At 45.1% G+C, this 11,618-nt stretch overlaps 2 protein-coding genes across 3 annotated transcripts; both read right to left on the bottom strand.

Annotated features, from left to right (window-relative positions):
* LOC118282482 (thymosin beta-12) lies at nt 1–2,440 on the bottom strand. Its single transcript, XM_035603611.2, has 3 exons — nt 2,284–2,440; nt 1,010–1,123; nt 1–873 (listed from the first exon to the last, which is right to left on the bottom strand). The coding sequence occupies exons 2-3, from the start codon at nt 1,107–1,109 to the stop codon at nt 839–841; spliced, it is 135 nt and encodes a 44-aa protein (XP_035459504.1). The 5' UTR covers nt 1,110–1,123; nt 2,284–2,440; the 3' UTR covers nt 1–838.
* A 1,051-nt stretch (nt 2,441–3,491) lies between these two features.
* LOC118320558 (ribose-phosphate pyrophosphokinase 2) lies at nt 3,492–10,679 on the bottom strand. Of its 2 annotated transcripts, none has more exons than XM_035651510.2 (7): nt 10,419–10,679; nt 7,494–7,677; nt 6,383–6,481; nt 5,550–5,674; nt 5,273–5,446; nt 4,976–5,135; nt 3,492–4,703 (listed from the first exon to the last, which is right to left on the bottom strand). In XM_035651510.2, exons 1-7 carry the CDS (start codon nt 10,538–10,540, stop codon nt 4,611–4,613), a joined length of 957 nt encoding a protein of 318 aa, XP_035507403.1. In that variant the 5' UTR covers nt 10,541–10,679; the 3' UTR covers nt 3,492–4,610. The 2 variants fall into 2 exon arrangements, with proteins under 2 accessions (XP_035507403.1, XP_035507491.1); XM_035651598.2 differs by lacking the exon at nt 10,419–10,679 and adding an exon at nt 7,905–8,064.
* Between the last annotated feature and the right edge of the window lie 939 nt (nt 10,680–11,618).

Here is an 11,618-nt window from a genome sequence, read left to right as displayed (position 1 = left end):
TTTAGTAACAAATTTTTTATTACAACATTTCACGGTTTTTCCATTTCTGGCAATGGTTTGTGGCAGAGTAACATGACTACTGGGACTTTACAGAACTCCACAGAATTTAGATCTACAGGGAGACAATTCAGAGACAGGTTACAAGAGAAGAGCCATCCTGAATAATTCTGACAAAAGGGGCCAAAGTATGTTACAATTTAACCGTAAATAAGGGTCCCTTTGTGCATCTCCCAGATCTAGATGGAATCAGTTACCTTGTGAACATACAAAAGAAAAAAAAACTCATTGTGACAGAAAACAGTATAGATTTTTGGGGAATTTACATTTTGGCCAGCGTACAAACAAAGTTGTGCATTTCCGAAAAATTAGAAGACGAAAAACAATAAAAAAAACAACCAAAAAAAAGCTTGACACCTCAGCTTTGGTGCTAAAGCAGAAACACAAGAAGTTTGGCGTTGGTGTTTTTTTGGGGAGATGATGATGGGATGCAGGCCGCAGGCCACGCCCTGTGTTTCTCTGCTGCTCGTTGATGTTGGTTTTGCACCTCTGCGAGCATCTTCTGCAGGTTCCTCTCCCACTCCCCTCCCCTCGCTCCGCCTCAGACAAATCCTCCTCACCTCCCCCCGACAGGAAAGACTAGCGTGAAGGTGGTGCCCGGGGGGCGACTGCCCTGACGAAAGCATCATCCGTCCGCAGGCGGCGCAGCTCGGTTATGTTTTGTCGTTTCATAATTTTGGTTACAAAGTTATACAGCTAAAAGATGTGACTGAAAACAAGGCAATGCGGGAGGAGGGGTGGGGTCGGGGGGTGTACAGTGCATGACGGGAGGGAGGGGGCTTCACGATGTCTCTGCCGCCTTCTCCTGTTCGATGGCTGTGGAGGAGAGAGGAGGGGGAGATGTCAGCGGATGAGGAAAAACACAGGTAAAATTTCTGCATTAACGGTTGAGATAAAAGGTGATGTAATGCACCGCCCCACCCACACAAACACACTCGCACCCCACCCTTACTTTCTTTTGAAGGCAGGGGATTCTTCTCCTGCGTCTCTGTCTTCTTCAGCTTGCTCTTGTCGAAGTTGGTCACTTCTGACATGTCGTTCTTGTCACTCATCGTTGCAGGTAAGTCTGGAAGACCGGGGAGGAGAAGCGCCGAGGTTATTGGGGGCATTGTTGTGCAGAAGATTGCAGATGCATGACACAGAAACATCTGGGCAGACTGAATCCATAAACATTCGCATATCTAATGTTTAACTCCGTAAAATCTCCATCAGAATGAATCTTAAAAACCCTGACTTTCGAAGGGCGTTGCCTAAAAATGTAAGTGTCCAAAAAAATCATTTGTCCGCTTCAACTACGTGCGCAACCGCAGACTTATACGTCCCCGTCCCCCCCCCGCCCCGCCTTCTTTTGTTCGCCTGCGGCTCTGACCAGAGCGACGACAGCCATCCAGCCCCCGTCATCCAGCACGCAGCCCGGGATGCAGCTGCACACTGGGGACACGCTGCTCAGGACAATGGAGCCGGTCCATCGGCTATTTACATAACAATGGGAGTTCCCATGCTGGGCAGAACCAAGAGGAGAAGAAGAAAAAGGCTGCATGCTTATGTACACATTTTATCCCTTAAAAAAAAGAAGAAGAAAGATGACATGTGGAGGTAAAAGATTGATTTGTGAGTGTCCAAATCGGGGACTTTCCTGCGCTACATCCGCATTCACTTGTCACGTACTTCTTCTCCCCCGTGGGGCGCAATCTATAAGAACCACCGCCCAGACTGGCATACCTCACTCCTCCTGATTGTATAATCCAAGTTCAACCCAACGTATTCAGAATATAACCCCCCCTCCCCTCCCCAAAAATAAAATAAAAAATTAAAACTACACCCCCCACCAGGTTCATAACCGATTGAACGCACCATAAGCGCACCAGGACATCTTGGTAATAACGGTCCGGGGCGCGTGCAGCTCGAGTTTACACGGCAACAAAGGAAACCGGCTGATACGCACGAATGTGTGCGCGTAAAAACAAAAGAGACACGCGCCTGCACTGCTTTCACATTACATCACAACTAGATTCAAAAAACGAATATAAAGATAACAAAAAAAAACAAGCAACATCCACTGAGAATATAAATTACATTAACTAATGATTTTTGTCCTTCTGGCACAACATCCCTCCCACGCGCCCTGATTCCGTCTCCAACAGCGACGCCGACGGTTCGATTCTCCTCCGGTCTGTGGACAACAGAGCACAAAGAAGAGGGACAAGGTGTCGGCCGGGGTCTTACCGAGGTGCGGGCTGATGGCTGGAAGGTCTCCGGTCTGGTCAGTGCGCTGCAGCAGTGGTGGCGCGTCTTTGCGCAAGCATTAAATATAGTCAGAAATATGCTAATGACTCTGACATCACCGGCGGCTCGCATCCGGCTTCACTGGGCTCCTCCTGCTGGAGAGGCGCGGTACTGCCGCCCCGCCCCGCCCCGTCCCGTCCACATGCTGAAGAGCTTCATGTGACTCATCATCCCAGAGCGAGACAACGGGAATTTATGGATGTATGATGCGTCCGAGCTTCACTGAGAACCAAGTGTTGCTGAACGCCTCAACCCACGTCTTATTTGATCATTATTATGTCAGCTGCTACACTTCTCTCTACCTTTATCAACTGTTTTTCTTTAAAAAAATACATCATAAATTCTACTGCATTTAGTGTAAAAAAAATTACTCTGCAGTGACTTAAACTGCACAAAACATGTCCTCATTAACTTCCTGTCTGTGGCTGCACTCATGCAGGAAGGGTGCCGCCTGGTGGCAGTTTAACAAGCTCACATCTTTTTCAGAGATTTTTCTTTTGAATATTTCGTTTGTGACATACTGGATATGCTGAAATAATCGGAAAAGTTTAGAGGGGAAATGTCTCCACCAACTCAAAGACACAAAAACAAGAGTAACCAGCTACTCCTTATCTCCCCAAATCTCCCTGTTGGGGGACGAGGAAGGAATATAATATCTTTGTGACAAACTGAGCCCAAGTTTTTAACAAAATAATTTGAAAAGTTTAGAGGGGAAATTAAGATGTGAAAACAAGATATTTTTTTAGATACAAAATTTAAAGAGTAACCAGCTTTCGTACAAATAAAAAGGAAATAAAATATTGTTGCAGCTGAAGACTGGATTTAAAACCAGTATGTGAATTGAGGTACTTCATTTCCGTGGCTGCAGACCACTGATTTCACAAAAACAACTTCCAACAAGAATTTAATAAATGGTTAAATTCCAACTTACTGCGATTTCCACCAGAGCTTTCAACCACATCTCCCATTTCCTTGTGTGTTATTACAAACTCTTGAGCTCAAATTCCCTACTCAGAGAAATGGACGATTTTGTAGTGACGTCACCTGCCACATCTAAGCACGTGCAGTGATACAAGTGAGAGATGTATGGTGTTTGCTGGATCTCTCTCACACGCACGCGCGCGCGCACACACACGCGCAGGACAGTGTTTCTTGAAGATGTCTGCCAAAGCTTTATTGTCAAAGAAAAAACATTCATGGTGTTACATGTAAAAAAGAAAAAAAGAAAAAAATGTATTCATGCTTTTTCACCAACTGTGACACCTGCCTCATTGAACATAAGTGACCCATTACATGGTGACAATTAAGACTTTTATTAAATGAGAAATCATGATTGAAATCTTAACAAAATAAATCAAGCTTTGAGCTCAATTTGCTTTTTCATGACCTTTTGGAACGTGGGCTAAGCCCCCAGCACACCTCCTCGCTATTAGACACTTTAAAATCACCAACAGACCGTCGGGGAGTTGGGAAAGCTGCATTTAATTTTTCATATATAATTTTTTTCCCAAGCACAGTTGCAGGTATTAGGAGGAGAAGGATGCAGTGTGTGCAAACCACTGGATGACAGCAGCTTTTTGGGAGACGTTGAAATACTTAATTCGGTAAGAATCACTAATAAGAAATCGAAGTGGGAAAATCAAGTGTTAAGTTTTCTAGTTTGACTCTTTTTGCTCAGTTTGTGATCACATCAACACTATTTTACTTGGGATGCAGCCGGGAATAAACTGTTATTCCAATCAAAATCCATAGAGCTTTAGCTAGTCAAAGGGTTTGGCTATAACTATTATTTTAATACTACTAGCAGCTGCAAAAACCTGAGGGAAAAGGTGAACATCATCACATTTTCCTTTTTTCACTACTTTTATTATTTTGGAGAGCAGCAAGTGTCAAAATATTTGAAACCGCATGACGTCGTAGTGGAATGCTTCTTTTTAAAGTGAGGTTCAAATAATACACTACTGTTACATAACATGGACCATTTGGTTAAAGTGAAGGCCAGGCCTCTTCTGTTCAACGTTGGCAAGACTGCAAATAAAATGAAAAAATAAAACAGAAAAGAGATGCTCATAAATACAAACTTAGTCTTCAGAGGAGGAAGTGATATTTCGCTCGGTCTCCTGGGTGAAAATGTCAAAGACAATGTGTGGGCGTGACCTTTAAACTGTCACCGGTAATTGGCCAAAAAACAGCAGGGCCTTCTCGGGCATTGTTGGAGGATATGTGGGGACGGACAGAGGGCCCAGGGCCGTCCCCTCTCCGGTCCTTTACAAGGGTACGTGGCTAAAGAGGTAGGACACGGACTCGCCGTTGTGGGTTCTTCTGATTGCCTCCGCCAGGATCATAGAGATGTCGATGACCTGAAAGGAAATTATTGGATATGTTGCAATATCTTCCTGAGGTTTCTGATATTCTTCCACAACTAACTGCAAAACCCTTTCCTCAACTCACAGAAAGACAGGGATGTCTGAGACAAAGAGTGATTTCAGGGTACATAAATAAATCTGACTTTCTGCTTTAGCACTTTTCATAAGGAAACAAAAGGACAACAAATTCTGCAGACTTCGTCCCACGTAACAACCAAACACTCAAGTGGGGTGACTGTGATGCTCCAACAGTTCGTGAGGTGTACCTGTATTTTCGGGCACGCCTTCATCTTCTCTTCCTGTGGGATGGTGTTGGTCACTACCACGGCCTCGAACGGGGCGCTGTTGATGCGAGAGATGGCCGGACCAGAGAATATGCCATGCGTGAGGATTGCGTAGACCTTGACCGCTCCAGCATCAATAAGCCTAAAAGTTGAAGGAACAAAACAAAAAAAGAAACAGTTCAGGAAACATTTCTACTGCGTGAACAGAATTTATTCTACGACCAATCGTGTCGCATCTGACGGGACAAAAACAAAAAAAGGATTTAAAAGGGCACCTACTTGTCGGCAGCGTGGCAGATGGTGCCGCAGGTGTCGGCCATGTCGTCCACGAGGATCGCCACGCGGTCCTTGACGTCACCCACCAGCACCATGCGGTCCACTTCGTTGGCCTTCTTCCTCTCTTTGTGGATGAGGGCAAAGTCCACGTTCAGACGGTCGGCGATGGACGTCACCCTGGAAGGAGACAGGGAGGCTTTTAGCCGATCGTCAAACAAGGAGCTTGTTTGCAATAAGAAGGTGTCGCTGCTGAGCCCATTATTTCCTCGCTGCTTCTTACCGTTTTGCTCCGCCGGCATCTGGAGACACGATTATGCAGTTTTTCCACTCTGGGATGTTTTCTCTGATCCACTGCAGAACTGCGGGCTCTGCATACAGGTTGTCCACCGCGATGTCAAAAAAGCCCTTTAAAAAACAATTTAAACACAGAAAACAAAGGCATGTAGCACAGATCTTACTTGATTCAGTCATTCTTAATGTCATTCTAAATCATTTTATCACACCATCATATGATCCTGGTCCTCGTCTGAGGTGCTCATGACGACAGAACTCATTTCCCTTTTTATAGACTTCACAAATTAGATTTGAAGAAAGATGTAAAACCGTTTAAAATAAAATCTGATCCATGTCGGCCGAGCTGCCGTAAGAAGTAATGTGAACACGCTCTTAATGTGGCAGCGATGATTTTAGCCGTCGACATTATACCTGACATTCTGTTTGCTGAATTATGACTGGGTCATTTCACAAAAAACGTAAAGAGCAAGAGCAGAAATCTGAGAGCACAAGTTTTAACAAGAGCTCACAAGAGGGTGGGCGTGAGGAGGAGGCGGCCTCAAACCGAGGGGGGATGTGCAGGGGTTTGAGAGAAAGCAAATCTGAACAAGTTATGAAGAGATAATGCTCTCAAAATAAAAAGAGTGCGCACTTGAATAAAGAAGGGAGAGAAACTCCGTGGGGGGGGATTTGTGAAGGAGTAAGGTTCAAGCTGAACAGAATGACAGGCAGCTCTTAAAAATTGTAAAAACTTTAACACAAATATGAATCAACATGTCCTCATAAACATTCTTTAACACAGAGCGAAACTGATGTCGGCGTGACGCGTCGTGTACTGACCTGGATCTGTGAGGCGTGCAGATCCATGGTGATGATGTGGTCGGCGCCGGCCACAGACAACATGTTCGCCACCAGCTTGGCCGATATGGGTGCTCGACTCTGGGACAAGCATCAAGACACAGTCGCTCGAGGTGAGTGAGTAAGTAACTGTCACAAAAACCAGCCCCTGGTTGTTGGGGACACAGGACGAAAGTTGGCAAATGCCGATAAGGACCACTGCTTTTACATTTATCCTTTTACGAATTGGATTATTTAATAAGCTAAAGCAAACGAGGCCCAAGTTCATGAGGGTTTTTCTATTTTATTCAAGGACATGGTAGGACTCGTCTGGTGGCCAAGCTTTTCCATCATGGTGTGTCACTCAAATCTTGGCTTGTTCTGTTTAGCCGATGCGTTCAACCATTAAAAAATGAAGGCCAACATGCCAGATGCTGGGCTTCAGGGCTTGTTGACAAAACACTTGTCTACCTGGAAATAATGGCTGAGCCGTGTTGGTGCGCTGAGTTTGGACATTCAGGCTGACTTGATGCTCAGCAACACCCGAGGAGCTGAATGTTGAGGAGAAATTACACTTAAGAGTGTCATCTTTTTGATTTCTCTATATATGCTCTGAGTATTAGAACAAATAGATTTGAACAAACGTAAATACAAATAAAAGTAGTCTGCAGGTGGATGAGCAAACCAGAGTTTAGCCCAGCGCTGTGACCCTCACGTGAGTATAATGAGCCCCTTCTTTGGAAAGTACTGAATAGAAAGAGGAGGAGCGGCAGCTGAATATAATTTATTCATTTCTCTTTGTTTCTCTGTGAAAGTGTGAACTGGTTGAAAAACCGCAGCTTTCTTGTTGCAGCTACATTAACAACTGAGGCGACATGGGATAATGATTTACGAGATCAGCGAGCAGCGTCTCGGGCTGCTGGTGTGTCCATTTGAGGTTTTCAGAGACATTTCACGCCTGCAGTAACGCCGATGTGACGTTTCTCATTAATACGTGATTGCAAAGTGACTGAACATTCGTTTAAAGGTGTAGCTGCAGTGACTTATTTTGTCAGATTTTTGACTTTTGGGATTTTTTTCTTGAGTTGGGGTATGTGTGAGTGTGTCAGTGTACCTTGTCCTTCTTGTCCTGCCGGGCATAGGGGAAGCAGGGGATGACGGCGGTGACGCGGGACGATGAGGCAATCTTGCAGGCGTTGATCATGATTAGCAGCTCCATCAGGTTGTCGTTGATTTCGCCGCAGCCACTCTGCACAATGTACACGTCCTCACCTCGCACACTTTCCCCGATTTCCACACTGTTGGGCGAAGCAGACGGGCATAGGGGGCCATTATACTAGAGGAACATGCTCATTTTAGGGATTAGCATTACGGAAATACGTTGCATCCAAGAGCAGCGAGTGTTCACTCAAACCCTTTATAAAAGGCCATATGAAGTATGGCAGAGCAGACTTGAATGTCAAACAGGTTTGGGCCGAGTCCCTCCACTGATCTGAGGATGTTGGGAAAAGGTACTCAAACATACAGACAGTGTCGCACTGCAGGAGACACTGGTCCCAGACCGGGACAGCGTGCGAGTGTGTGAAACATTCCTCTGTGGGAGACGACCAGGTCCTCCCAGCCTCGGTCATGTGATCAGTGGACATGTACAAATGTTCAGGGTTGGGAGTCAGGACAGTCACAGTCAGTCACGTGGGCTGGAGTTGTTTTTTAAGAGAGGCCCACTCTTACAAGTCAGCAGGGAATCTGTCTGTAATGACAGTGAAAAAAAAACCCAAACTATAAGTCAAGGGGGGAAAAAAGTTAATTTACAATGGGACCAATGTCATAACTGAAGACGGGCTTGAAAAGTAAGACTCGGCATCCAAGGGAGATTGTTTGGTTAACATTATACAAATAAAAAAATATTATTTACAACTGCTAACTATTCTTTTCATCACCTATTAACAGCATAATCCATTTAACTCAGTTGATCTACTAATACATTAGTCTATAATAATTTTGATAAAAGTAACAATAAACTGGAAAACACTCAAACCTGAGAAACTGAATTGTTGATTGATTGTTTCATCTCCAGTTCCTTACTCCACACGAAAGAGTACGTAAACAAGATCACTAAAGCGACAGATTCCCACTTTCTGCCACAGATGCTAAAATTAAACTGCAGTCAAGGTGGAACAGCACAGAAACAACCCGTACCCTTTACAAAATAAAACCAAAGCAGCTGTCTTTCTTTTTATTATCGTCAGAGCTTCATTAAATACAGTGCGCATTGGTTTCTCTCAAAGATGCTTTCTTGGAAAAACATTGGATAACTGATTAGAGCAATGATGCTCTGACACAAAGCAGCCCAGTGTCAAATAAACCTTTATTTGGACAAACAAAACATCTTCCCGCAACTTTATTCCCAGGAACCCACCCCTGTTCTGCGTCGGTCCTTAACCTCTGTGAGTCACCTGCACTCGAGGCTGTGAGAAGAGCTGCTATCAGCACACTGTCCTCACCTCCCACGTTAAGAAAATAATTTTTGTTTTGCACCGTGTCACCCAAACAGCCAATTTCCCAAGAGAGACACCGCCGCGCGGATTATCAGAGTTTTCCCTGGATTTTGAGAGTTGTGGGTGGAAACATCACCGACAGAGAGGGTGTTATGAAGGGATGAAGGGGGTCAAGACCCCAGAGTGCATTACTGTACATCGAGAGCACCAGTAAGTGAACCCAGAGGGGAGGAAATCCAACTCTGACGTTGTTGATGCCATGCTCCCTGAGGAGCCGCCACCGCATTACAACAGACTTCCATTAGTGAATCAAAGAGAGCAGGATGCACTTAAGATGAGATGGACGCTCAGCGATCAGTCACACATCCTTGATTTAAAGCTGCGAGGGACGAGCGGGCGTAACCAACTCTGTTCCGAGGCCTGGCTGCAACAGAGGCAGTCTAAGTCGTACAAGTCCCTGGCATTACTAATAATAAACCAGACTAGTCGGGACTGATTCGACTCATGCTCAACTTGGTTGCAGTAGAAATTGAGTGCATGTGATTCAGGCACTGCAGAGTGAACCCACTTCCCTCCCAACGGCAGTAATGAGAGCTGTCCAGTCTTTATTGCCCAGTAACTAAAGTGCTCCTGCAAATTGTCCCCTTAGATTTGACATTTAATACCCGTTAAAAAAAGTAAATGATGAGATGGTTAATATTGTGTCAGATGCTTCCTCTGTGGTTCACGTGAATCTGGGCTACATGATGAATGAACATAGCCAGCACCTACTATCGGACAAGCTCGCCCCCCTAGCTTAACGTGCACCGTTTCCCCATGAACTGGACAAAAAATTCTAAATTTAGAATCTAAATTCATCTGTTAATTCAGTACTGTCACGGTCGGCAGCAGCCATGCACTCGTTTTCAACGTGTTCCGGGGACTTAGCATGCGGTTAGCCCCCCGGCTAAGTGGAGGTGTTACGTCATATGTTGTGCGCCGTGCAACATTTTGTTCCCACTGCAACATAAGCACCTTTTTAGCGGTCCGGTTAAACGTGTTAACGGGGCGACACCACATTGAGCGTACGGTTATAGTCCATGTTGCTCAGCGCAGCGGGAAGATGTTTGCGCCACAGGTTGAAAAACTTGGCCTCCTCCACATTCACCCGTGACACGGGGAAACACACGTAACGTCACGTTAGCGACGCTAGCTCGAACCCACGGCGCAGCAAAATATAACATTGCGTAATGTCACAAACTCCACCGGCCCCCGTCAGTACGACTGTTTTTTCCGACGGGTACAAAGAGTTCATCAAAACACTCCACTGTACAACAACAGGAGGTAACGGACGACTACAACTGCTTGATAAAAGCTGCTACGTTAGCGGGCAACACGCGTGCTAACCTGGCGTGTTTACATGTGGCTAGCTGGTCACGTGTGGTTAAAACTATTGTTAGCTCCAAGCTAGCAACTCGAATCAACATGTGCTTCGCTCGCTAATTAACACACACGCGAGTCGTGTACACGACGTCAAAACGAAACAAAATTTGTCTACTCGCCATGTCTCCTGGTTGCTGAACTTCTTGGTGATCACTTTGCCGAGCTCCAGGCCCAGGCGGTCGGCCACTTTCTGGGACAGGTCGTGGTGGGAGCTCCCGCTAAAAAGCACGATGTTAGGCATGTCCGGAGAAGGTTCGCTTAACTGAAGAAAGAAAAGGGGGGGGGGGGGAGTAAAAAAATAAAATAAAACGATGGGGTAGCCCCACTGAAGGGTTACAAAAAAACCGGGGGGGGGGGGGGGGGTGGTCCTGCTAGTGTTGCAGCCTGAGCATCGCACTTGTGCGGCAGCGGGGACCGTCGACAGAGAGGAACTCTCGGCTCGGTGTGTTGCCTGGTAAGAGGGAAGTGTCCTCCGCTCATTGGACAGCGCTGCAGTCCACGAACACAAGTACACACTTCTGTTTTTTCCAACACTGCAGTTCATCCATCGGAAATCACACAACGACTGAGTTTCACCTCGGTTTTAATAAAGACTGTATATTATTTTCATCCTATATGATCACAGAAGAAAACCCTCCAATCTAAGTATTTATTAATGATGCCCATTCATTTCTAATAGCACAACTGTTACTCATTAGCTTTCTTTTTTAAATTGCCCCAATAAGTAAGTTTTAAGAAAAGTATTTAATCCTTTGATCATTTTATTGGCATTGGCTTTCATACATATGTGACCTTATACATTTTTCTTCTTCTGCTTATTATTTTTTCCATACTCTGCTACAAAACAGCCCAGCCATGCTTGCATGTGATCAACAGTCCCAAATCTAATTGTGTAGTCGTTTTTTTATTTAAGAAGAAAGAAGAAAAAAAACTTTCCATCTCCTTGAAAGATATTTCCCTGCTGGTTTTCTCAGTCTTCCCATGATAACAATCTGAATATATTTCTGGGGTTTGGATAATTGGTTAAAACAAAACAAGCAGTTTGATTATTTTCAACCATTTCTGTAAACCACATTTTTGGAAACTCGTCACAGAAAAACTCCCCAGCTGCTGCCTTGGAATTTGCCTAAATCCAGCATGAACACTTGTGATATTGGTTCTCTTGATTAGATTTCCCCCTCAGAGAGAAGTCAGCTGAGACTTCATGCCTCCTCGCATACGTCTCCTCGTCAAACCAAAGACCTTCCTTCTTCACTCTGGTGACAGCACTGCTGTCATGTGCTGCTCGGGCAGATAATTTGCCTGTTCCTCAGATCCAG

Source organism: Scophthalmus maximus, chromosome 1, assembly GCF_022379125.1.
Source record: "Scophthalmus maximus strain ysfricsl-2021 chromosome 1, ASM2237912v1, whole genome shotgun sequence".
Classification (NCBI taxonomy): domain Eukaryota; kingdom Metazoa; phylum Chordata; class Actinopteri; order Pleuronectiformes; family Scophthalmidae; genus Scophthalmus; species Scophthalmus maximus.
Note: the sequence above shows the minus strand (reverse complement) of the source record. Positions and strands in the feature narration are given on the sequence as shown.